Consider the following 27713-nt stretch of genomic DNA (forward strand, 5'->3'; position numbering starts at 1 on the left):
GTTGCCGTGTTGGATCACGTTGTATCGGGAAAATCAGTATATTCTACTTTTAAAAAAATCTTTCTAACCATATGCATTTCATATTTAGGCGTCTTTTTCGACAGCTCCATGACAATGAGCACACACGTCACACATACATGCAAGTCCATCAACTATCACATAAGAAACATCTCCAAAATACGCAAATATATTGACACAAACACATGCCACGCTGCTGCCAGAGCCCTTGTGTTGTCTAGACTGGATTATTGTAACTCTCTCCTCAATGGTATTAAGCAAGCTGACATTGACCGTCTACAAAGGCTCCAAAACAATGCTGCTCGTATCATTTTCTTGCAACCCAAATACACACACGCATCCACTCTTCTCAAACAATTACACTGGTTACCAGTTAAACAACGCATCACCTTCAAAACATCAGTGAACATGCACAAAGCACTCTCTAACGTACTTCCACAATACCTTACAGAGTCGCTAAATTTCAACAAACCTGGCCGGAGTGGGCTCCGCTCCGGCCAGAATCTTACAATCCCTCGCACACACAAAATGGCAGGGGACCGGTCCTTTTCAGTCGCCGGTCCCCGATGCTGGAACGCCCTACCAAGTCATATTCGGAACACCAACACACTCCAGACATTCAAGAGTAAATTAAAAACACATCTATTCTCATAATCGTCTTTTCCGTAGCACTCTTCCAGCGCATTGAATTTTGTAAAATGCGCTTTATAAGTCTCATTTATTATTATTATTATTATTATTATTATAACAACGGTTACAACACTTTTTTATAGACCAACTCACCCTGTCCACGTGTCCCTCTTAGAACAAGCACATCAAACTCAAGTTTTGGTGGCTTAGTCACCAGAGTGGGGGTTCGAATCCCCATTGAGACACTTGTGTTCTCATCACCCAGAAGTAAATGGCAATATTTCATTTTGAGTGTTTAAATAACTACCACTTTTCATTGGCTGGTTTACTTGTGCCAAAGATTTAATGAAAAGTTATAACTTGCTTGAATCTTTATAAATAGCTATTTAGAATTTAAGTTGCCAAATTTCGGGGTCAAATGTCAGCTCTTGTTAAGCACTCCGATCTTTGAGGGGCGCTACAAAAAAGCCTAAGTATAAATTTAATGTAACAAATTGAAACTAGCATTTTTTAAAAAGGGCTTGTTGATTTGCCGCCAAATACATTTACGCTTGTTTTGCTGTGAAAATCTCAGGATTACTAATTTCTTTGAAATTTGTTACTTCATTTTTTTTTTTTTTTTTTTTTTTAAATTAATAGAATGGCCATCATTAATCTGCTAATCAAGCCGCTAAGCGCGTGCTTCCTCTTCATGGAGCTCCGAAGGAGGGGCGGAATCTATACAAGCTTCCCCGGTAACCCAGGGTCTAGCGGCTATGAAAACATCGACCAGCCAATTCCGACCAATCAGCAAGTAGAAGCCGCCCAGCCCCACCAATCAGCAATGGAGAGGCCATACCTCCCACAGTGAGGAACGCTGCACCACGCCCAAGCAATAGAGATAACAAAATTAACATAAACAAAGAAAATTAAAGGCAGTACTCATGAATATGTATAAGTTTTGATGATGATGATGAATATTCATCATCAGATGATGAATATTTATGAGCTGCATTAGAGGTCAGGTATTGGTTGGTTTTTGGCAGTACTCATGAATATGTATGTATTTTGATGATGGTGATGGATATTCATCATCAGATGATGAATATTTATGAACTGATTTAGAGGTCAGGTATTGGTTGGTTTTTGGCAGTACTCATGAATATGTGTATTTTGATGATGGCGATGAATATTCATCATCAGGTAATGAATATTCATTATCGGATGATGAATATTAACGAACTGTTTTAGAGGTCACGCATTGGTTGGTTGGTTGTTGGCAGTACTCATGTGTTTGTGATGGTGATGATGATGAATGTTCATCATCAGATGATGAATATTAATGAACTGATTTAGAGGTCAGGCATTGGTTGGTTGGTTGCTGGGGGCCAGATGGTTATACTATGTAGGATTTGTTTCGGGGTACAGTGTTATATTCCGGGACGGTGTTTTTTTAGGAAGAAAAGATTCGTAATAGAAACAGTGTTTTAGCTTGAGAATTAGTTTCTATGTAAACATTCCACAAAATTGTATTCTCAAGCAATAAGAAATAAACTAGCAAAGATCTGTTATAGTTTACACATTGTGATGTGATGGTAGAACGTGCTGTTCTTATACCCAATGGAGAATAGAGACATTGTTTGTAGATAATGAGATACCATTGGGTTAAAGGAGGGTTGGGCGGAGCTTAGGGAAGGGAGAGTAGCGTCAACTTAGTGGCTGCAAAAACACCCCCTCCCTCCCTCAACCATAGCAACATTAATCTAACACTTGCTGAATTATTGGCTATCCAGTCCTCCTGGAAAATTACTGTTAGCCCCCATGGGAAATTACTGTCTTGATTTGTAATGAATGCTGCCAGTGAAGAAATATTTAAAGTTACCCTTGTTATTGAAAAAGTTCTATCTCTCTTTTTCAGGAATATGCATCCTGCTTGCTTTATGCTCGACACAAAAGATCTTTTATCCCCGATGCAGTGGTAAAACAATCAAGGTATTCTTTGCGAAAATATATGGATTTAAACTGCCTCAAGCTACAGGGCGAGCTCAGTGGTCTAGTGGTAAGACATCTGCCCTACAATGGCAAAGGTTGTGGGTTCGAATCCCACCAGACTTTGGGAAAGCATGGAATATACAGTACTTTACAAAATATGTATAATAAACAAAGAATATTCTTTATCCCGATGCAAAATTAATCTCAGTTGGATTCGTTGCTATTCCTGCCAGTAAAACAAAGAATTCGAACTGCTTCAAGCTACCGGGCTAGCACAGTGGTCTAGTGGTAAGACAATTGCCCTAGATAGGCAAAGGTTGTGGGTTTGAATCCCATCTGAGTAAAATGCGTGTGGATTTATTTTCTCCGTAGGAACTGTGGGGAAAAGTTCTGAGTATACAGTTCTTGACAAACACGGGTTAGTGGGTAAAGTAGGAAGTATGTGTATTTTTTTCTACACGACTCGGGGGGGGGGGGGGGGGGGGGGGGTTGCGTACTGAGTATACAGTGCGAGTTGGTCTATGAAAAGCATTTGAAGCATTAGTTAGTAAAATGCAATGGTTAGAAAGATGTTTTCAAAGTATAGTGTAACGTTCCACACAAATATGCCTCGAAATTGCATGGTTTTCCTTATACGTCATGAACTACCACGGCACACCATTTCGAAATTGGAAAATTGGAAATTGGCTGACTGTGGTAGTTCGCAAAGTCAAAGGAAAACCATGCAATTTCGAGGCATATTTGTGTGGATCACATATTAATATTCTACTTGGAAGACATCTTTCTCAAAATATCGATTTCATAACAAGCGGTTTCAAGCGCTTTTCATAGACCAACTGGCTCGATCCAAGGCAACATGTCCCTTTAACACACTTCAGTGTAAGGGTAAAACCCAAATATAACCAATGGATCGGTGCGATTGGTTTACCGTATTAGTTGAGAGTCTCGAACTATTGAATGTGTATAACCATATTATTAATATTAGCTCTTGCATTATGACATTATATTCAGAATCTTACAGGAAAGAGTAGAAATGACCCTTAAGGCCCGGTCGCACAGGCCTCGAATAACGAGAACGAAAACATGATTGTTGAAGGAACACGTTGCCTTGGATCGGTCGAGTTGGTCTTTGAAAAGCGTTTAGAAAGATATTTTAAATGTAGAACATAATGATCCACACAAGTATCACTCGAAATTGCGTGGTGTTCGTTGCTTTTACCTCGTCGACAAACACGGTCGGCCATTTATGGGAGTCGAATTTTTTACTCCAATAAATGGCCGTTAGTTTGCAAAGTAAAGGGAAAACCACGTAATTTCGAGGCAAATGTGCGGATCATTGTATTCTACTTTTAAACCATCTTTCTAACCATTGCATTTTATAACAATGGGTTATAAATGCTTTTCAAAGACCAACTCGACCGATCCAAGGCAATGTGTTCCTTAAACAATTCACACCCTCGATTGGTTGAATGAGGGTGGGCGTATTCTGCGTGGAGCAATTCAACCAATAGAATGCGCTCTCTTTGCGTCGTGATTGTATCGTTTTCGGTTATCGCTGCAGTGTGACTCTGCCTTTATCATGTGTGAATATAGAAATGTGTATATACCTTTGATAACGTCGTTTGTTTTCAATATAGGAGAGTAGAGTGTTATGAGTGAAGATTTCTTCTACGTCAACGTTATCGCAGATTATAAATCGCGACCTGAAAATAGAAGCTAGAAAAAAGAAGTTCACATAGGTTGCCCAACTTCAAAAGAGGCGCTAAAGTTTATCGAAACATACGACCTAATATCGCAAATATTCAGTACGCGCATTTAGTCATGGAATGAGGTGCATGCTGGTCGAGCTAGCGAACAAACTTACACCTCATAAGCACAGAAGGCTGACTTAATGTTCCTGTTTTTAAAATAACCCTTTTAACAGTTTGTGAAAAGGTCTATTCTATCAGTGATCTTTCAGTGATTGCCTTACCAATCAAGTCTCTTATGAAAAACATGGTATTTTCTCTCATCTTTTACGATCATTTTAATACAGTTAAAAAAAAATATATATATCAATATAATGATATAATTACCTTGTTTTTATGACATTACCTCTGCGACAGAGGGTTCAATTAGACGGCCTTAATGGCGGGTGGGCCATGCTCGAGTGCCTAAAGTTTTTGATGGGTCACTGGGTAAAACTGAGAACAACGGGTTTCGAGTAAAGTCTACTGGGGTAGATTTCACAAAGCACATGGGACTAGTCCTAACTTAGGACTAGTCCTAGGAGATATTAAAAACTTAAGGCTAGTCCTAACTCAAGTTAAGACTAGTCTTACATGTAACTCTTTGTGAAATCCACCCCTGCCACCAACTGACTCCTTCATCTGTCCCCCGTCACTTTTGTTGCATCTCATTTAAGGCCTACTGTATTGGTTCGTATTACAGGTGAAATCAGCTCATTTTATCCACTTCTTTCGTTTGTTTTTTATTATATAGTTTGGTTTGTGTAAATTGTACATTTTTGGACTGTCGAAGGTATTGTGCATTATTAATAAGTTAATGTTTGTTTACTTGCCATATATTATATATAACCTGAAAAATGTGTTAATACCTTTCAATGTTTATTTGGTAATGGCTGTAAATGTACTCATCGCATGGAACAGGTTCCAGCCGGTTGAAACCAGTTGAAACCGGTTGAAACCAGGGTCAATGCAGTTTTGTAAGTTGGTTTAAACCAGCTGGAACCAGTAACTGATTTACTAGTACCCACTTTTGATTTTTTGTTCGTCTTATTTTTAACAATCTAGCAAAGTTATATTAGTCTTTTTCATAGGTCGTCCTACTGGTTTGATCCGGTTTGAACCAGTATTTACAGGTTCAAGTTAAAATGAACCGTAGATTGTATTGTATATCTAACATTACTCTAACCGGATACCATTGGTCTCTTTTCTCTGCATGGGGTTCTTGGCTAGGGGCAAAGTTTGCTTTTTCGAGAGTCCTTGGCTTCAAACTAGAATAAATGAAATAAAGTAAAATAAAAAGAAGGCAAAGCAAAAAGTTGTTAGTGATTTCCTTCTGGGAAAGTTCAGACCATGAGGTTGAATGGTCCATAGTATCTCTCTAGTCGGATAAACTGTGTTGTAAAGGCACCGGACACCTTTGGTAATTGTCAAAGATCAGTCTTCTCACTTGATGTATCTCAACATATGCATATAAAATAACAAACCTGTGAAAACTTGAGCTCAATTGGTCGTCGAAGATGCTAGAGAGTCTTAGAAAAAAAGAAAAAAACCTTGGCGCACAAGTTGTGTGCTTTTAGATGCTTAAACTCGAGACCTCAGCTGAGGTCTCAAATTCAATTCAAATATTTTAGTGAGAAATTACTTCTTTCTCAAAAACTACATCACTTCAGAGGGAGCCATTTCTTACAATGTTTTATATTATCAACAGCTCTCCATTGCTCGTTACCAAGGAAGTTTTTCTGCTAACAACTATTTTAAGTAATTACCAATAGTGTCCAGTGCCTTTAAATGAAGGGGTTTATTGGCTGTTTGAGTTTAATTGGACCCCTTGCTAGTGAACATCTAGGATTTGTGTCTGGCTTTGTTACATGTGGGATGCAGAAGCCCTACAACTTTCTTTGTACCATTCTTGTGGAATTACTAGTATTAAGATAATCCCATGACCGCAAACCTTACTATATCCCATGACTAGTTGGGGTGTGTTTTCACAGTCGTAACCAATAACTGTTTCGGTTCAATCATGGAGGTAGAAACAATAGACCTTTATCATGCTGCCTCCATCTTGGTCATGTTCCTTGTATCGGATAACAATAATGAATGCTAATAACTATTTGCTATTAGGAACCAGACTATTTTGTTCTTCAAGTCTCGGTTTGGTAACATTGATATCAATGGGAGAAATTCAAGATGGCCGCACCACTGTGATAAAGGTCTATTGCCATCTGGTTAATCGCTGCCCAATGACTGAAACAGCTATTAGTTACGGCCGCCAAAACGCACCTTTGGAGTGGTGGTGATGTACATGAGTAAAAGTAACCAGAACCCAACCCTCTCTCCTTTGTTGTAAAGACTCGTCTATAGTTAAAATGGAGTATTTAAACTGCAAAGTATGTTTTTCCCCCAATAAAGTTAATATATGTATGATATTGTAACAAACATGGAAGAGGATGTGAAAACTTTATTTTTGGTGTCAAAAATTTCGCCAGCTTTGCTACCATGGGCAGTGCACCGTATCGATACCTCTCGTTACTTACTAGGGATTAGCTGAAAAACAACATTGATTGGCTCACCAAAAGTGATTGCTCTGCGCGCATGGTTGTTAAAACCGTTCGAGCACTTGTTGGGCACCTGTCGATGTAAAATGCACTCAAATTGTATTGAAATATTATGCTCAAGACTGCCCTCTATAGTCGGAACTTGTCCATGTTCCAATCACATAATGAATGTAAGGGTCTTGGAGTGCAGACTAAAAGTTGGGGCATGCCCCCTTAAAGCCCGGTTCATACTTCCTGCGAATGCTTCGTGCGAAGCGAATTTCATTGCGTCACAAAGGGAAAGGGAGCGTCACCAAATTTTGCATCGCATTTGCAGGAAGTATGAACCAGGCTTAAGACCCCCCATCCTGAGACTGACGCTTTAAAAGATGACTTTTTAGCCACTAGGTGGCGACAGATTTATCGGGTACCATCCATTTGGCGGGTGCAGGCAGTGCAGTGTATTGGAGAGAAACTCATGCGCACAATGTAACTTTTCCTGTGGATCCAAGATTTGCAGATCATGGTTTTTATTGACCGTAATGAAAAATGATCCAATATTGTGTCTCGTTTGGTTGTTGAGTTTCAACCTAAAACATTTGGGGTGCGCTAGCCCTCTAAAAATTGCCCTATTTTGAAAAAAAGATGTGTGGGGTAATTTTTCCAAGATATAGTCGGGCTAGTTTATTCCTACAGACATATGTGCTTGTAATTTAGATGAGCCTAGACTTGGTTCCATGTCTGTGATCGTGGCTTTTAGCCTACCCGATATGCCAACACATTATTGCTTGAAATAGCGCCCTCTTGCAGATTAACCTCCCTCCGGTAGTTAGAGTGCGTGATAGAAAAATCTGCAGGGGAATTCTGTGTGGCTGATGCAGAGAAATAACCGCAGTCTCAGACACTTGAGTTCAAGTCTAAGACAAGCCTAGGTCAAGAGCCAAACAGCTAACCTACCAAACATTTTAAAGAAAAATGAGGTTTAATAGTTGTCTCAAAATACATTTAGTCTGTTTGCCCTGCCTGGTTTAAAGAGACTTCTAACAATTTTAAAAGTTTGAATTTTCAATTTGCTTTGGTTGCCATGGGAAGCTTATGTAGTGTGGTGTACCATTGGTTCATCCTGACCAGACTGTATAAACAAAGGACATTTACTGGACATGACTGCTGCCACCTAGTGTCTTAAATTGTTCAAAGAGTAGTTTTGTAGTCAGGTGCCTACATCAGTTCATAACAATCTTTCATCATGCAGAAACACCTTGGCTTTTGCACTTGGTAGAACTTCATTAGTTGCTGTTACTGTGCCTGTGTAGTGCAGTGATTGATCAGTAGTAGGGTCATCACTTCATTTGATTTGATGTCCTGGAACTGCACACTCTTGCTCTTCAAGAAACAGCCCTGGAATTTTGTAAGTTTGTCATTTTTATCTTTTACTTTAGGTAACTAATCTTCAAGTTAATTATCAGGAAAAGTTTCTGTATGGCGCCACCACTTTTTCATTCGATATGAAATAATATAGTATCTAATTTACCTCAATGAGATATCCCTTTTTGTAAAAATGAGTGAAAAGGTGGTGGCGCCATATGGAAACTTTTCCAATTATCACAACAACTTACTTGGTGTAGTTTTAGAGAAAGAGGTAATATTTACCCAGGAAATTTGAATCTGAGATTGAGAAAGGCTTCGGCAATTTTTGATGAATAACCAAATGTATTGACCCAATTCAGCTGAGGTTGTCATCACATTAATCTTGGTCATTTGGTTTTGAGAGTCATGGGCGTTGTGGCCGAGCGGATAAGAGCACCGAGCTCAAGCTCTGGTGTTTCTGTTCAGCAGAGTGTGGGTTCGAATCCCAACTATAATTGCTTCTCTCCACCCAGGGGTAAATGGGTACCTGTGAGGGCAGAGATGGTTCTTGTGATTGGTTTAGCCAAGTAGCGCATATTAATGTTGCACAGGCTGTATACTCCCCAGGGAGCTGAGTTGGTTTAAGCAATGATTTAAGGCCCAGTGACCAGGGGTAAAATAATGTTGGAAGCGCTTTGAGACGCCCTTCGGGTGTGAAAAGCGCTATATAAAAACTGGTTATTATTATTATGTCCTCATGTGTTTAAAAATGTGCAGCGCACACTCTTTACCATAATTTGCAGGCCTACATGCAATTGGAATCCCAAAAATTACGAGCGTCGCAGACACAAAGGGTCAGTACCAAGTCTTAATTAGAAGTACTCTTTACTTTACATTTTAAATAAATGCAATACACAAAATTCATGATCAAACTCAAATTCCCTTTATTGGTTGTTTATTCACATCTTTACAAGTCTTTCAGGACGGATTATCGAAATAAGTAGAAAACCTTTGCACAATATATTTACACATAGATACATCAACTCGACCTATTTTGTTATCATTTATGTATAATATGCTTTATCCCCAATGCAAATTTAACATATCTACATGTATCAAAATTCATATTAGTTGTTGATGGGCATATACACATGGTAGCTTGTGTATTTTCTTTTTGTAAAATAACAAAAATTATACATTCTATTTTACCTCTTGACCACAGATGTAAGATTACAATTGATACGGGAGAAGAGATTGATGTACACAACTGCTCTTTTAGTGTGTGGTGGGTACATCACCATGTTGTTTGCATCTTGGTTGATTTTTGACAGAGCAGAAAAGCTTGTTTCCCAAGGACCATTTTTGTATGGAATGATACGATTTTATTTGTTTCGGATGGATTTCTGAATTATGCAAACTTTGTACCTTAGCAAACCCACTGTCAGGCAATATCGAAATTGGTGCTTACAGCTATGGATAAAACTGTTGCTAACGTTGTTGCCAGTTAAAGGCAGTGGACACTATTGGTAATTACTCAAAATAATTATTAGCATAAAACCTTACTTGGTAACGAGTAATGGGGAGCTGTTGATAGTATAAAACATTGAGAGAAACAGCTCCCTCTGAAGGAACATAGTTTTTGAGAAAGAAGTAATTTTCCACAAATATGATTTCGAGACCTCAGATTTAGAATTTGAGGTCTCGAAATCAAGCACCTGAAAGCACACAACTTCGTGTGACAAGGGTGTTTTTTCTTTCATTATTATCTCGCAACCTCGATGACCGATTGAGCTCAAATGTTCACAGGTTTGTTATTTTATGCATATGTTGAGATACACAAAGTGAGAAGACTGGTCTTTGACAATTACCAATAGTGTCCAGTGTCTTTAAGGATCCTTTATACTTCAATGCATGACAAACTTTAGCCTTTCTGCATTTCATCACAAGAGGGCTCACTTCACCTTCACCATTAAAAGTAAACAGTCTCCAACTCAAACCTGTGACCTGTGCCTGGGCCCCAGCGCTGCTTTTTAGCACAAAAAGTAGCAAAGTACAAGAAAATTATGCTTACCAGAATATGGTTACCAGCCGAACCATAATGTCACAAGTACATTTCTGACTTTAACGGCTCTGTAAAATTTGGCTCTAGGCCCAATTTCTTAAAGCATTTTTTCAGCACAAAGGTAGCTAAGCACAACAAACTAATGCTTACTACACTTAAGTTACCAGCTATAATATGATGTCAAATGTACAATCTGTAACTGGTGTCCTGCTTATTTTGGCTAAGCAGCAAATCGTTACTGGAAAAGGAATCGATATCTTTCCATTGGCTTTCTAGGTTTATAGCCTTTCTTCTGTTTACAAACACTGACCACCACTTGGGTTGCCTTGGGTTTCACAAAATTATAAGCAATGACAGACTTTAACACTTTTTTAAACTGAAGAACATGTGCACTTTTTCTTTTGAGTAGCACACTGATTTATCAGTCATATGGGTAAATCGATAGCATTAAATGATAAACTGTTGTATTTTTATTGTGAGTGAAGACTACTCGTACTTTTTCTTAGGTTGGCAAAAGTCACGACTGAGACGTCGCAGAGTAAAGGTCCATCTGGTTTTTGCTTGGGGCAACTCGTAGTCTGCACAATATGATGTATAAGTCGTAGCTGTGTATATTTTTAAAACGAAGCATGTACCTCAAGCGTCTTCTGTGTCAGAGTGTATAACTTCTTCAGTCCCCTGGATAGTTGTTGAGTAGAAAGAAAAATACAAAATAGTATGAGCTGTTGCAAAGTTGCTTACCAACCCAATAAAACCTTGTGGCTATGCAGAAGCGGTTTAATAGCGTCAGGTTTCACCAGAAGCTTAGAAAAAGACTCTGCTTTAGGGTTATCGCGGAGGCCATTAAATTTTAGCTGCTATAATCTGACCCTGTTTGGGAACGTGTTACTATTATCTGACCCTTATTGGGACCAAGCTACTAACTGCTGACCTTTTTGGGGATCAAGCTACTTATAGCTGACTCTTATTGGGACCAAGCTACTAATACTAATAGCTTACCCTTATTGGAACCAAGCTACTAATTGCTGACCCTCATTGGGACCTAGCAACTAATTCTAAAAGCTGACTCTTATTGGGACCAAGCTACTTATAGCTAACCCTTATTGGGACAAAGCCACTAATACTAATAGCTGACCCTTGTTGTGACCAACTACTATTTGCTGACCCTTGTTGTGATCAAGCTACTTATTGCTGACCCTTGGGATCAAGCTACTAATAGCTGACCCTTGGGACCAAGCTTCTCGCATCTGACCCTTACTGGGATCAAGATACTAATAGTTGTCCCTTATTGGCCAATCTATTCATATTTGTGTATAAACAGCCCATCTTATTTCTTACCTCTGCTGCCAGTTCCTCTGCCCTCCTCTGTTCGTATAAATCTTCAGCTTCTTGTCTTTCTTCGTCATTGTACTCATCTTTGTCTAATCTCTCGACTCTTCTGAGATTGATGAGAACTTCCATCCTGTAGTCATCCTCATCTGAGCATGGACACTCTGCAAACAAGAAATAGGCATTGAGTATGTATTTTTAAACATCGTATCAAAGCGCCTTTAAATATTACTACCCCTGGGCCCAATTTGATGGCTCTGCTTACCGTAAGCACAGAATCGACGCTTATGGAAGCATGGAATTCTGTGCTTACGGCAAGTGTAACTCAAGGGTAAGCGGTACATTTTGGCTTCTGCGCATACTAGGCATTCTACGCATACAAGGTTAGCGCAGAAATTCAACGCTTGCACGTAAGCAGGGAATCGTGATCGTAAGCGCAGAATTCGGCGGTAAGCAGAGCCATAAAATTGGGCCCTGGTCAGTTGGTCTCAGACATTCCTGAAACCACCTCAACTCCTTAGGATTATGCAGCAGCACCAGCAGCCATAAAGGCTCACCTGTTGCTAACCATTCCACATTCTCTACCCTTACATGTACCCATCTGGGTGCTGAGAAACACTAATAATTAATATTAATTTTGGTTTTACTCATACACGGATGTGTGTTAGCACTGTATATTCAGTACTTTCCTGAGTCCAGTGAAAAAATATCACGGGCATGTTACTCGTTAATTATTAAGTGCCTTTCCCATGGATGCAAGTGTCACAACTGGGATTTGAACCTACACTCTGAAGACTGAGCCATCGGAACTTGCTCTTTGACCCTGTTGACATTTGCTACAACTTCTGGAAAGGTCGATGCCCAGCTCTTGTCTGGACGAGGATGTCCCAAGAAGACCTTTGATCGATCAACTTGGTTGACCAAGTGAAGTAGAGTGTTCGAGTGTTAGACTTGGGCTTAGGAGGCCAATACTGTTTGTCGCAGATGAGTGAATAATTAAAGTAAATCTGCTCTTCTAAAGAAACTCCGAGGTACCTTCCCTCTGAGATTATTTTGTTGTTTGCTTTTAAAGTCTTGGAGAGGACTTACCAGATAGGATGAGCGCCCTCAACTTAGGAAGGCTCTTCATCTTCACAGTCTCCTTGACGTCCGTTACGGCATTTCCTCTCATGTTGATGTACTGCAGTTGGCTCATAGTCTCTGCGAAGCCGTCCAGTTTCACGATTTTGTTGTCGCGGAGGTGAAGGGTCGTCAGATGTTCCATTCTTTCCAGACCTTCAATTTTTGAGATGAGATTTCCTCCCTTTAATAAAGACAGGAAGACTGATTAAAATGTATGAATATAATTTAATTTAATTGAATTAAAAATCCATAGTTTCTAATAGTATTCATTTTCCTGTTCTTAGTTATAGACAATAGACCCTTCCATGAAATATGCTAATTACTTTAATGCATGTTGGTAAACGTCATAGAAATGTGCACTAAGCAGACACACAAGCTACTAAGTATTTTATTAAGCTGTTATAAGTAGAAAATCCTCTTGGTAAACAAGTAAGAAAAGACCAGGGTACCAGTCACAGGACTGGTAACTGTATGGTTTTTTGACTTGTAATTTGCTAAGCCTAAGTTTTTTTGTGCTAAGCAAGTTTTTGAGCTCACAGGCTTTATAGAATTGGGCTCTGGTCATAAACTCACTGATGGCGAAGATGAATGTATAGAAAAAAGTCAGTCCGAACTGCTAAGCAGAAAGTGATTGTTTAGATACAAATAGCTCTGATGGCAGTGACAATAGACCGATCCATTAAGCTCCGCCCCATTGCGTATTGACCAATCACAACGCAACAAAGGTCCGACACTAAGGTCCGACATGCGTGTGCTTATCTTGGCGCGCGCGGCAGAGTTGTGCAGAAAGGCATTGGAGAGCCCCACGTATTCTTGCTTACACGTGCGTTGTGGGCGGAGCCTACTGGATTGGTCTATTCAACTCATAACAGACTGTTAAAGGCAGTGGACACTATTGGTAATTACTCAAAATAATTACTAGCACAAAACCTTTCTTGGTGACAAGTAATGGGGAGAGGTTGATGGTGTAAAACATTGTGAGAAACGGCTCTCTCTGAAGTGCCCTGGTTTCGAGAAAGACGTAATTTTTCACAAATTTGATTTTGAGGCCTCAGATTTAGAACTTGAGGTCTCGAAATCAACCATCTAAACGCACACAACTTCATGTGACAAAAGTTTTTTAATTACCATTATTATCTCGCAAGTTCGATGCCCGATTGAGCTCAAATTTTCACAGGTTTGTTATTTTATGTATATGTTGAGATACACCAAGTGAGAAGGATAGTCTTTGACAATTACCAATAGTGTCCACTGCCTTTAAGATTCTTTGAGAAACTTAGTACTTCAGGTTCACACAGGGAAGTTGTTCGGGATGCTCAACTTGGTCAATTTGCAACGAAGTTTCAAAAACAAATTACTAATATATTGATGTCTCGGCTTACTCTAACAGCCTCATGCTCTACTCCTCTCCTGTACATAGTTAATTCCTAGTTGTTTATTTATTATTTGCTTTAAAAGATTATCTTGTTTCTGTACAATTAAATGTGCTTTAGATTTTGTTACATGTCTATGTACTGTTTAATTCTCACTATTTTTCTTTTGCATGGAATAAACGTATTATTGAATTGAATGCCATCAAGCAACCTTTTGATGAACCTAGCTCATCAAGTTATAAAAATTCAAATTAAATAATTACATGATGGAAACAGGGAGAGGGTAAAAAACTAACAACAAACTCCCCCCCCCAAAGCCTCAAGAAATCAACCATCCATCAAAACTCTTTGGCAATACAATCTAGCAAGCTTTACAATCCCAAAACGAATCATCAGCTAACATTTCAACCTAATCTAATCAAAGACAAATTCTTCATGACATAAAATTCCTCAGAAACAAAATAAAACACCTCACAAACATCTAACTTTAAAAATCTCAATAACGTCTCATGCCACTGCATTTTTTGCCGCCGGTTATAAAAATGAAAAAGAAGAAAAAATAACCACACAATCAAAATTATATGGATATTAATAAGACGACATTTCCACAGCGTCCGCCAGGTTCTATCTACCCTTGCAGGAAATGGGATTATGCAATTACATCTATTCCCTGTTTTTCTCTTGAATTTTTAACATGATTTACCGAGTCAATTTGCACAAGGTTTTGATTAGACGTTTTTTTTTCGTCTACCTTTTTGTTAACTCTTTCAGTTATGCCTAGCCTGTATAAAAAAAACCACGGCCTTTTCTAAGAGGGGACATTGATGACGATATTTACATAATGTATAAGAAACAGGGACGTGTCACTGCACAATTTTCTCGTAGAAGGGCCCAAGGATATTTCAGGCTGTGAGGTGTTTTGCAGGGAAACAAAAAAACTTAGCGTCTTTAATGAAATTCATGGGTTACTTATGATTAGGATTAAGTTTCATAATTCGATGAACTTAAAATTACTGCCTCAATGCCCAAATTTCTCTCGGGAAAATCAAATTACCGGGAACTGAAGAATTTCATTTTTGCCCCTTTCCATTATGGGATGAGATCGGTGTCAGGCCAAAAAATCAATAACTAACATATCATTTTTCATATAATATCTTATCTCTGAAGTGTACACTGTAGTTATAGGAAATCACAATCAAGTATACATGTTATTTAACTTCGCTTGATTCATTTTTGAGTTTTATTTACAAAACCACATGTCTGGCAATGCTCACAATTAATATTTCTTTCATTGACTATCAGTACCACAAAAGCCACATGATTTTTAGGAGGAACAAAAATCATTTCAATAATGTTTTAATATTTCCCCCAATTACATCTTTCAGGAAGGAATTAATCATTTCAAAAGACCAATTCCCCCCCCCCTCTTTTGCAACAAAATGACAATATCCTGGTATTAAATTATTTCGGACTGTGATACATTACAATTTCAGCAAGGCACATCATTAAAGGCACGGGATACCTTTGGTAATTGTCAAAGAGCAGTCTTATCACTTGGTGTTTCTTAAAGACAGTGGACACTATTGGTAATTGTCAAAGACCAGTCTTTCCACTTGGTGTATCTCAACATATGCATAAAATAACCAACCTGTGAAAATTTGAGCTCAATCGGTCGACGAAGTTGCGAGATAATAATGAAAGAAAAAACACCCTTGTCACACAAAGTTGTGTGCTTTCTGATGCTTGATTTCGAGACCTCAAATTCTAAACTTGAGGTCTTGAAATCAAATTCGTGGAAAGTTAGTTCTTTCTCGAAAACTACTTCACTTCAGAGGGAGCTGTTTCTCACAATGATTTGTACTATCAACTTCTCCCCATTACCCATTACCAAGTAAGGTTGTACGCTAATAATTATTTTGAGTAATTACCAATAGTGTCCACTGCCTTTAACGTATGCATTTAAAAAAACAACAACAACAACTGTATAACGCTGAACTCAATTGGTCGTTGAAGTTGCGAGATAGTGGGAGAAAAAACACCCCTGTCGCGCAAGTTGTGTGCTTTCAGGTGCTGAAATTCGAGACCTCAGCCGACGCCTTTGATTCAATACCAATATTTTAGTGAGAAATTCCTTTTTTTCTCAAAAAACCATCTTCAGAGGGAGCTGTTTCTCAAAATGTGTTATACTAAAAACAGATCTCTCCATTGCTCATTACCAATCAAGTTTTTATGCTAACAATTATTTTTTTAAGTAATTACCAATAGTGTCCAGTGCCTTTAAAGATGAACTGCAACTGGAACTACTTTTATGTTTCAGTCCTAGAGTTGATCTGGAGGCCATGGCCTTTGTTGCCCTGGGGCCGAGGTTCAGAACGAGCTAAGATTGCTCTAAGGCCGTGTCCGAATTGGCGACTTCGGCTACAGAATACGGCTAGGGCATCTGCCTATCCTTCAACACTGACAGACGCGCTGATCTAGCCGTAGCTGTAGCCGAAGTCGCCAATTCGGACACGGCCTTAACTGTTTAATTCTTGAGAGCGCAGCCTAAAAACTAGCCTAGCATGTATCGCTATGGCAAAAAACATGCTATATGTGTGCCACTAAGCACCACTTCTCAACTTACCCTGTGGGCTACTAAAAAACTACTTATTTCTTCCTTTGCAGATGTGAATATTACATTATTAAAATATGTTCATTTTTTTTAGTGTGCGATTATTCATTTGACCACTGAACTGGTTGTGATCGCTACCATCAGAAAGATAATTTACAATACTTGTTATAAATATTGGCTACTTAAAAATTTCCTGGGGTAAGTTAAACGGACAATTTACTAGCCTGCTGGGGTACTTTACCAAAAAAGCTATAAATAAGCACAACGCCTAATGTAGCTATACTTTGTGTTTCTCTTTGCTCTTAAAAGCCCTACTACCTGCAGTTTGGGGCATTCAAAAAGTTTTAAGTCTTTTTGAGAACAGTTATGTCTTTGCAAAAATATATATAATAACAATAACAATAATAAATCTGCACTAAACTATGAAATGTCTATAAGCTTGGCAGGATCCTTGATACAAAATTTCGTATATAGTAAAAAAAAAAACCACACCTTTAACATCGTTAATACACATAAAAAAAGAGAAAAATTACAGACAATGAAATTATTCAATACTTGCGGGTGATTCATCATTAATTGCTTGGGTATTACATAATATCTTAAGGAAACACTCAGCATGTGTATGCAGAACTAGTCTTATATGGAACCTGGTTAATACTAAGACATGTCAAGGGCAAGATATTTGTCAGCGAAGCTATCCTGTATTAGGTGAAAGGAAGTGCAGTCTAATGAATTAGTTTTGTAACCCCCCTCCACCCGCCTGAAGAAAAAAAATGTGTCTAGGACATGAGTATGGCATTTCAGTTGGAAACATTTTTTCTGGAGAATTGATCCTATTTATACACTTAAAGGCAGTGGACACTATTGGTAATTACTCAAAATAATTATCATCATAAAACCTTTCTTGATTACAAGTAATGGGGAGAGGTTGATAGTGTAAACATTGTGAGAAACAGCTCCCTCTGAAGTGACATAGTTTTCGAGATAGAAGTAATTTTCCACGAATTTGATTTCGAGACCTCAAGTTTAGAATTTGAGGTCTCGAAATCAAGCATCAGAAAGCACACAACTTTGTGTGACAAGGGTGCTTTAGGGTGTTTTTTCTTTCATTATTATCTCGCAACTTCGACGAGCGATTGAGCTCAAATTTTCATCTCAACATATGCATAAAATAACAGACCTGTTTCTTATTTTATGCATAACTATGTTGAGATACACCAACTGTGAAGACTAATCTTTGATAATTACCAATAGTGTCCACTGTCTTTAAGAATCACCTCATTGAAACTAATTATTTTTTTGTTATGAAACAATTACACATCCCGGACTTAAACATTAAATTTTCTTTTTTTGATTCCTGAAAAAAGGAGGAAGAACCGGGTTTAAAGATTGAAGAAGGAAAAAAATTAAAACAAAAATTCAGGATATCTGACATATCCTTGTTGAAAAAACTCAGGTTGCGGCTTACCAACTGGGCTGATTGCCACAAAACCAGCATCAAATTTAAAGGCACTGGGCGTCTTTGGTAATTGTCAAAGAGCAGTATTCTGACTTGGTGTATCCCAACATTACATGTATATGCGTAAAATAACAATTCTGTGAAAATTTAGACTAAATTGGTCATCGAAGTTGCAAAAGAATAATGAAAGAAAAAACACCCTTTATTGCACACATTTGGGCATAAAGGTTTGTAGTATGTTTTAGTATCCCAAATTCTAAACACAAAACTACATTATCTGTTTCATAATCATTTCTGATTGACATTTTCATCGACAAAATTGGATAATGCCTTTGTGTTTTGTGATGATTATACAGAAGTGAAATGGTTAATACTTGAATGAGAAATTCATGACCTCATTCTCAAAAACTATGTTAATTCAGAGGGAGTTGTTCTCACAATGTGTTATACTATAAACAGCTCTCCAATGAAGTTGTTGTGTGCTTTCTGATGCTTGATTTCGAGACCTCAAAATCTAATTCTGAATCTAAATCTAAATACTATCAACAGCTCTCCATTGCTTGTTACTGAGTAAGTTTGTATACTGACAATTATTTTCAGTAATTACCAATAGTGTCTAGTGCTATTAATAACAAATCTTCACTTGAATAACTGGGCCCAATTTCATAGGTTCATTGAACCAGAGTGTGTATCCTGTATCTCTTCGTCATTAGAGAACATTTTAAATTTTAATCAAATCCAACATTTCCGATTTTTACCAATTGTATGTATTAATGTATGTGTCATGACTGGAATTTCGTCTTCAAAAGGGCAAGGCAACTTTCACATTGCAAAGTGCACTTCCATTGGAAATCTTTGTGTGAACTGATTTACTTTTGCTGATTCTTATATCTGGGCTAGCCCACGTTTTTGTTTTGGATTTTCTTTGTAATACCTAATGTTTGATTTTTGTAATGATGTCAAGTTTAGTATTGACTTGTGATACAACCGACCATGTTTTGTGTTTTCAAACCAAAATATATAAAAAAAAAAAAAAAAAAGAAAAAAAAAAAAAATTACAATTTGGTCTCTCAAATTTTCCTGTCACATGGAACTTGGGAGATGCCATGCACAAAAATAATTTTGTTTTCACCGTGTGCGTGTAGCAATAAATTGTTTACAGGAAAAACAAAAATTAATTACTAAAAAAGGAACAAGATATTATCTCACAGCCCAGAAATAAAATAAGTAGAAACAAGATACAATCCATATCCGGTGACAAAAAATCTTGTACTACGAGAAAGGAGTATGTATATTTAGCTCCTGGCCGGGAGATAGTATCGTTCAAACGAGTTACAACTAAGTTGTCGCGGGAACAAGATGTTATCTTTTGAGTATGAGATTATCAAATGACGACATATTTTATAACTTGTGCACAAAAAAGATCACTGAGACAGACATTGGGTTTTTGACTGTACATTTTTGATCAGTAAAAACCAAATAAAATTCCTTGTTCTAATGTAAGTTTTACATCAATTAAAGAGTAAGGGAATGTGAAATCAAATTTTGTAATGTGCTAACTTTCCAATAGATAGAATCATCATTTGAGTGGGAGAAAATTTTTCACGTTTCTTACCTTGTGTTAATATGTTGTAAATTGCCATTGTATTTGATACCATCCCAGCCGTTGATTTCACCAAATTCTTCCTAACTAAGGATTAATCTTAGGTCTTAGGACGGGTTCAGTTCCGTATCAAAATATGTAGGACTCATTGAACCCATCCTAAGTTAAGACGGGCTACTCGTCCTAACTTGAGTTAGGATTAATCCTAGCGTTTAGTGAAATCGGCTGCAATGCAACATTTGTTGACATTCAAAACATGGGCAACCATTTTCATCGCAACTAGCGGTCTTAAGACACTAGACAAAACTTAATGTACTTACCAAAAACAAGTTCTTCAAATTTGGTAGGTAGATGCCGGCAGTTGTTGTTAGTCTGTTGCCCCTTAATTCCAGTGTGTGTAGTCGTCCAAGACTTGAGGGCTGTAGGCCGCTTACCATGCTGATTTCATTGACTGTAAAACAAAACCAATACTTGTAATTCAACAAGACACACAAAACTCTATAGTTAAAAATGTTTGTTCCCCATTCAGAGCAGGCAGCCAGCATTGGTAAATGGTTGACCAATAACCGCACTTTATATAACCCATGTTTACACATTGTTAAGAGAAGGGGTTCACCCCCAGTGTTTCTGGCAGTTGCTGCCCAGTGCGCTGCACCACCTTGTAAACCCTTATTAACTAATTGTTTTACCCCTTTTTCACTAAAAAAAAACATTTCAAGGGAAGTTTTCCACCATGGCGATCTATATTTATTTAGCACTGTGTTGTTAGGTCTTTGTGTCAGTAGTCCCATAACTGAACAGGACATGCAGTCTGGCATTTTTCAAGCACACGATTTTTTAAATATTTATCAACAAGGCTGGTTTGTCATATCTGAGAGGGCAATGCCATTTTTATTTTTCAAGGGCACTTCTATTGTAAACCTTAAAGTCCAAGGGCACCAAGGCAACGACCAGGGCAACAGAGGACCTTTATGCATTTGCTGCTTTGTACAGGTTCAGCAAATAAAAAAATTCATTTTTTTTTGTAAAAATAATTCTGGTCCCGTAAAAATTATGGGCTGCAAAACCTGCGATCTACTGCAGATTTTCTCTCTAAGCTAGAGACTAAACCAAGCCTTGAATTTACTTACAAGATAAATTGAGCGACTCCAAGAGTGGATGGTTGATACCCTCAGTTGAGGTGATGCGGTTATTCGAGAAGCTCGCAACTTGGAGATAAGGTAGCTCGTCCAACTGGGCCGACTGTAAAAGGTTACGCTCACATTTCAAGGTCAATAGGTGGGTCAGGGAGTTCAAAGGTGAAATGTCACGAAGCATGTTCATCGAGAGGTCAACGTACCGGAGGTGGATGAAAGAACTTAGAATTGCGACGTCGGTAACTTCTCTGTAAAAAAAAAAAGGAACATTAAAGCCATTGGACACTTTCGGAACAGAAAAAAAATTAAAAGTTCACAGATTTACAAGTAACTTACAGGGTTTACAGAAGGTAATGGTGAAAGACTTCTCTTGAAATATTATTCCATGAAATGCTTTACTTTTTGAGAAAACATTAAAACAACTATCAATTCTCGATACCGAGAATTATCTATTTATTTTAAACACATGTCATGACACGGCGAAACGTGCGGAAACAAGGGTGGGTTTTCCCGTTATTTTCTCCCGACTCCGATGACTGATTGAGCCTAAATTTTCACAGGTTTGCGACCTTCATAGGCATATTACCTAGGTGGGATTCAAATCCACGACCTGTGCAATGCTTTTCTTCACCGGTTTTTATATACATTTAGGGGATTTTAGTACTTTGTGTTTAACGGTGTTAACAATTTGGTAGTTAATAACTCTTATTGTTCCTGCATTTTTGTAAACATTTTTAAGCATGTAGCCTAAGGTATTTAATCAATTTTTTATTTGCGTAGCTTAATAATTTCAATGTTTATAAATTAGCGATTGATGCCACTGCTTATGCGCTTTATTAATGTTGTCTATTATTATTATTATTATTAAAGAGCATGTCTTACAAACTAGACCACCTTGATTGCCCGGTAGCTAAAGGCAGTTTGAATCCTATGATTTAGCAGCAGGTACCACATTGATTTAATAGATGTTAAATTTACATTGGGGATGAAGAATACATTGTTGTTCCCCATCCTTGTGATGGACAAATTCATTAAGCCCCGCCCAACAACAAACACCTATCTTGCCCTCATACTTCATTCTTGAGAGAGCAAAGCAGTTTTTCTTGGTACATGGCACTACAATGAGGAAGGTTTCTCTTTTTGTAAACAGATTACAGTCGACTCCCGTTATTATGTGCTCACATAATACCAGGTTCCGGTTGATAAATGTTTTTTGCCACTGTGTTGCAGCAGCCTTATCTGTGTACACATGCGGCCATTTAGTCTTGCACTTTGTGCATAGTGTAATGGTATTACCACGTTCGGATATTACGTGCTTCGGATATTACGAGGAAAACAGGCTAGTCCGGCAGTCTTTTTTTTAACGAAAGTCGATTGTACATAGTCAATACTAGACTTGATTCAAGTCCCGTTCTCGTGCAAGAGGTCACTAAACAAATCGTGCCATTTAGCAAACAAGCCGATTAGCAGTGCGTCTTAACCATAAAAATGTAGCTATTGTGGTCCCAAGAATGGTTTGGGGATCTCGACCGCGCAAAAGTTTTCTAACGTTAGGCGATGGGACTGAAAGTAAAAGGACTCTCACGGGATTGGGACTTGAGACAAGTCTAGGTCCATACATGTTTCTGTTTCTGTAAATATAATTTGCCCTTTGACCGGGTCAATGAGGAAAGTATGTTGACACCTTGACATACCTGTCTTTTACATCTAGCCTGACATAGGCATGTGCTAGGCCACTCCCGATCTTAGCTAATAAAGACAAACATTCTCCAACTATATCTTCAGTCAGTGGATTCTCTGGAAGTTTCTTTGGAAAAAAATACACAAATAGAACTCAACAGATTAGCTCACTGAACTGTGATTTGTTTAAATAAGACACATTTGTTAAACGACAAATCAAACCATTTGGACTTTATTGGGGGTTGGGGTTGTTGGGGTACTCTATGCGGTTTTGTTCCGCTATCATCTCCTGTTACGGGAGACGATAGCAGAACGAAACTGCATTGTTCTAGGAATAGGGTTGGGGTACGATTTTATTGCAACTGTAAATTAAACGAACATCACATCACACTCACAGTCACAGCCCAAAAAAGAAGCACAGTGTGAGTGTCCATATGTTTAGAAAACAAGTAAATGTTAAGCGAACTAACATTCATAATTCTCTTTATTGTTTTGTTTTAACTCTCGCAGTCTTGGGTTGGAAAGCATGGCTTACTGAAGTTACTCTTTTTAACTTTACGTTTCAGTTTTTCAACTGCAACTTGCAAGATTAGATTATTTTGAAATTTAAGTTGCAGTTTTTGATAACTTTTCATATGGCACCACCATATAGAACATTTCCTGCATTTTTTGCAGGAATTAACAAAACCCCTCAAAAAGTCCATTTAATTTTAATTTATCAAAAATAAATTTATCTGAAGTGAACACTGTAGGTGTACTGTCATGTACACTGAACTGAACACACTATTTTATTTATTTTAATGACTAGATCACCGACTGATACCGATCTGTGACTGTGTCACTCACTCGGTCACACTGTCACTGTCACTGTCAGTGTCACTGCCACAGTGTCAAGTGACAGTCATGAGACAGTGTACAAATCATGGGCAAAATTGCAAAGCAGACGACTTCAAATATCACAAACCTCTTCTTCTTCCTGCTCTGCAGCCTCATCTTCTCCGCCTTCTTCGTCCCCCAATTCAGGCTCTTCAACCCCCTCTTGATCTTCGTCATATTCTTGCTCTGAATAATCAGACATTTTGATCTTGGAAACGTCGTTTTCAGATTAAAATCTTTCACCACTCCAGACGATGTCACTTTTTGTCAGTGAATGAAACAAAATTGTGTACATTCAAGATGGCGGGTTGACATGGTGACCGTCATAATTTAACCCTCATTCCATTCATTTTTTTAACTTAAAAGAAACATCAAAAACATATCTCTAACAGCCCGATGGACTCATATTGTATTCAGTACTAAGAAATCACTTAAATATCAAATCAAACTGACTGAAAATAACATTTTTTTCATTTTATTTAGGGGATTATGTAACTGGTTCCCGGCATGTTGTTCGCTAGCGAGTTTATAAATGTTGGCACCAGCGACGTTTGGTGGTCATGAATGAAATAATTTAGTGATCGAGGATGGGTCATCCGGTCATGCACTCTGCGCAGCAAATCAGCGAGATTTGAGAAATGTACGTGAAACAACACACACAACACACTATCAGACGACAACTAACCCGCAGACTGTACACACGCAACGGGGGAACAGAACACGGGTCTCGACGCTTGATTTCTGGTAAGATTTTTGTTCAATTTTCCATCACTTTTTGACACATATGACAACCCTTGTTACTCAATAAAGTGTGGTTGTCAATCCGAGTCGATTGTTTACTTCTCAAAGTAACATTTGTCATGCAAAATTTGTTACAGAAACAGTTGGATTTAAAAATGTATTTTGGGTTGATTTCGTTCGAAATGACGATTTATTTTTGACAAAATTATTTTTTTGTAATGATTTTTGGAGAATTTAAATTTAAGATTGATAAAAGAAAAGAAAAGATCCACACATTACTTACCATGCTTACGTGTTGTATTGTATAATTAAGATGGTCATGTTGGAAAATGTCTCTTTTATTTTGTTTTGTTTTTGTCATAAAATGCACATTTTTTAAGAAAGAATAGACTGGCAGAACAGATGTTAAATTTTATTTTCCCAAATCCTACACTTGATGGTATCTGTAAATTCATACAAAATGCTGGTTTGCAGTACGACATTTTCAGACTCTCCAAACAACAAATCAAAAAAAGAAAAAAGGTAACTGTCCATTGGCATATGAGCCAAGAATATTTTGGCTGAGAAAACACGAAAAAGATAATCCCGAATTCCCGCGCACATCTCAGTTGCGAAGCAGTATTTCCTCAAATTTGTTAATTGATTTGTCTGTGAGTGTTTTAGTGTTAGTGTTACTTGTGTGCGTGTCAAGGAGAGCGCTTTTATATCTACCAGCGTAACAGCATTTTGATTTGACCATAGCCAGAAGTATCCACTGCCTTTTTAGGTACAAATTAGTACATTTGTAAACAAGTTTTGATAAATTTGTGAGTGTGATCCAAGGTTCGAAGTCAGTAATGGGGTCTTTTCACTATGTTCATATGACTCCGACGACCAATTGAGGTGTTGGGTCACACAAAGTGCAGATACTGGTCTTTGGCATTTGCCAATGTGGGCCACTTGTTTTAAAAGAATTTTGTAGAACTTTCTTGCGTTAGTCGTAACCATTGCAGTTTTGTTTAGCTTGACAGTCAATTCATATGTCAGTAAGAGAGTCTCTCCCATAGATGTCAACACTAATTGCTGTCAATTGGCTTGATAACTCGGGGTATAGTGACGTCAAAATAATACAAAGAAATTTTGAAAAAGTGAAAATCTTTTTTAATGACTTTTAAAAAGTTGCCATAAACTTGAGTACAAAGCATGTTACTCAGTTTTTATCAAATGTTTTTTTTATGAACAGAGTTTCTTCACAGGCATGCTGTATTGATATACAATGCACAGGACTATCTCCCACCAAAACCTAAACATGCAGTTTTCTGATTTGACCAAGTTTTAATATTGTGTGGGAGACTCCATAGAATCGGGTGAATGTTGATAATATATGACTTATTGTTATGACTGGTTTTCCTGTTTGTTTGGAGCTATTGTGTTCAGTTTTGTTCCCCTGTGCAACCTTGTTTTTATCAAAGTTTTTAGGTTGTAGTCATTGTCCAAAGACTTTTTAACAATAACAGGACCTTTGTGCGCCTGATACTTGTTCCATGTGCAGGGGATCAGGTGAGCAAAGTGGCACTTTCCTTTGCCGTTCACCTTTTGTGGTTATGAGGTTCAAATCCCAGTAGGGATATGAATCAACATGGTAAGGTCTCTGTTTCATCGCTCCGTATTGTAGGACCACAACACAGAATTCTTGGCGTGTGTAGAAGTCCCCATCCAAACAGAATAAGTTCTGTCTTTTGAGTTACTAATTGTCAAAGGGCGGTTTCCACACTTTGTGTGACCCAACCCAGTGTAAAGTCAAACCTGTGGAAGTTAAACTTCAATTAGTCACTGTCACAAGAAAGTAACCCATAGGTTGTCACTGTTATCAAACAAATACTTTTGCACTTGTGCATTTATTTTTCAGTTTTTGTAAGCGCTGTGATATAGTTTTCTATGGGAAGCGTTTCTAAATACCTGTTATTATTATTATTATTAAGATCAAAACTGATTGTTTAACTCGGATCAAGGGACGATTTCCAGTTTCCACCATCAATATCTTTATACCTGTAAGTTATGTGCAAGTCTGTGAATTAAAAAAAAATCTTATTAATGTTGCGACCTTCAAAAGCATCAAACTAAAATCTTTGGGCCATTTCACGTAGTGGCAATGTTTAATTTTGTGGGCGATATAAAACTTTGGTAGAAGAAAATGTGTCATGTGCTGAGGGCAGTGAGGGGTGGGCTTCCGATCAAAATTGCACCGAACAAAGATCTGCTCATGAGCTTATTATAAATACAATGAATCGATTATATCTAGCTGGCATAATTGCTACACTGATTGTTATTTGTACAAATAATTATGGATAGATATTGTAAATGAAAAATCATCTCTATATTAGATGTTTTGTCGGTCTTTGTGACTAAGTTGATAATCTTACTGTAGTGTTAATTTCCTTAACGCAGCAATTGCTTCCTTTTTGACAGTGTTTTTTTGTCCCCTTTCAGGCACCCTTTTTTTTTTATCAAAACCTGTATGTTAGCTTTCCCTGGTGATGTCCAGGTGTGAAAAAAACCCATGGCAAGGCCATTTCCTTGATACCCTGAACTGGATTACTTCTTGTAAGATGTAGACAAAGGGCTTTTGTGGCAGTCAGTTTTTTTTTAAACTGATTCCAATGTGTACAAGACAATGTATTTTATATGGTACACATTACTTATAATATGAACTAAACTATAAACTGCCAAATTGGGTTGTTAAATAACCTGGTTGTCGTTATTTTTTATTTTACATGTAGTGTAAGTTCCCCATTTTATTCCAGATTTTCTCTTTCTCAAAACACATCCTTAAATCATAAAACCTGACCTCACTTTAATTATGAGCAGGCTGTGTGGAATTTCTTCTTTGAGAGGGCAAGGCCATTTTACTTATTGCAAATGGCACATCCATTTGAAAATCTTTAGTCTAGATGGAAATCTTTTGAAGCCTAGGTGAAACTTTTGAAGGGGCACTAAGACCAAGACTATAGTTAGAGCAAAGGCAGGAACTGGTAGGCCGCCTCCCTTGAATTCCAGCCCAGTTTCAATGAATCCCAGTTTATTGCAAGGTGAGCTCTTACCGTTTAATACATACAAAAACGACCATTAAAATTAATACAAATAAATTGCCAGCTGTCAACCTGTCTCAAACCTGACCACTTGATCCATCAGCTTTTGAAGACGGTGACAATGAAGTAAAATTACACAAGCACCCAATAATATCCTCCAAGTATTACCAATTTGGTTTTGGTTTTGCTTTCCGTCATTTAAAAATGTGTCAAATGTTATTTTACAAAGGCTTTTTTCGAAGCAAAGAAACACATTACTATAGATGACTCTGTTTTCTTTTGGTCAAGTACAGATCAAGTATACTTTAAAAAAAAATGAACTTCTAAAATAAAGTGCATCCCCTCCCACGGTGTTTAATAATTAGGCCCCTAGCATTCATCGTTCAGGATCTGTTGTTTGTCTGATATTTTTTAATGATCAAAACT

The 27713-nt window shown here is 37.8% G+C and overlaps 3 protein-coding genes and 1 long non-coding RNA gene across 5 annotated transcripts in view; 3 read left to right on the top strand and 1 right to left on the bottom strand.

The window, feature by feature from the left end:
* Window positions 1-3082, top strand: part of LOC139950804 (type-1 angiotensin II receptor-associated protein-like) — a 32996-nt gene extending 29914 nt beyond the window's left edge. The window contains exon 6 of the mRNA XM_071949623.1: window positions 1288-3082. Within this exon, the coding sequence (XP_071805724.1) occupies window positions 1288-1498 (211 nt within the window). The 3' untranslated portion in view covers window positions 1499-3082. The remainder of the gene's footprint in view (window positions 1-1287) is intronic.
* Window positions 3083-3131: 49 nt separating this feature from the next.
* Window positions 3132-6782, top strand: LOC139950806 (uncharacterized). The gene is made up of 2 exons (XR_011787704.1): window positions 3132-3199; window positions 3355-6782. It is a non-coding gene; the product is annotated as an uncharacterized lncRNA (long non-coding RNA).
* A 2372-nt stretch (window positions 6783-9154) lies between these two features.
* Window positions 9155-23770, bottom strand: LOC139950811 (leucine-rich repeat-containing protein 23-like). The gene is made up of 7 exons (XM_071949629.1): window positions 23567-23770; window positions 22617-22729; window positions 20917-21170; window positions 20107-20237; window positions 12708-12921; window positions 11628-11782; window positions 9155-10967 (listed from the first exon to the last, which is right to left on the bottom strand). The coding sequence occupies exons 1-7, from the start codon at window positions 23678-23680 to the stop codon at window positions 10926-10928; spliced, it is 1023 nt and encodes a 340-aa protein (XP_071805730.1). The 5' UTR covers window positions 23681-23770; the 3' UTR covers window positions 9155-10925.
* Window positions 23771-24075: 305 nt separating this feature from the next.
* LOC139950807 (zinc finger protein castor homolog 1-like) overlaps window positions 24076-27713 on the top strand; it is a 91766-nt gene continuing 88128 nt past the window's right edge. Inside the window, exon 1 of one of the 2 annotated variants that reach the window (XM_071949626.1) lies at window positions 24076-24222. The gene's annotated coding sequence lies outside the window, so the exon portion shown is untranslated. The remainder of the gene's footprint in view (window positions 24223-27713) is intronic. The other variant, XM_071949625.1, reaches the window with a different exon arrangement.

This window comes from Asterias amurensis, chromosome 18 (assembly GCF_032118995.1).
Source record: "Asterias amurensis chromosome 18, ASM3211899v1".
NCBI classification, from domain to species: domain Eukaryota; kingdom Metazoa; phylum Echinodermata; class Asteroidea; order Forcipulatida; family Asteriidae; genus Asterias; species Asterias amurensis.

Excerpts from the sequence above, each read along its gene's own strand:
- LOC139950811 (XM_071949629.1), bottom strand. The coding sequence starts at position 23,680 with ATGTCTGATTATTCAGAGCAAGAATATGACGAAGATCAAGAGGGGGTT. Across the intron at positions 21,171-22,616 it reads AGGCTAGATGTAAAAGACAG|AGAAGTTACCGACGTCGCAA; the intron begins GTATGTCAAGGT and ends TTTTTTTTACAG. Across the intron at positions 11,783-12,707 it reads GAGGGCGCTCATCCTATCTG|AGTGTCCATGCTCAGATGAG; the intron begins GTAAGTCCTCTC and ends TCTTGTTTGCAG.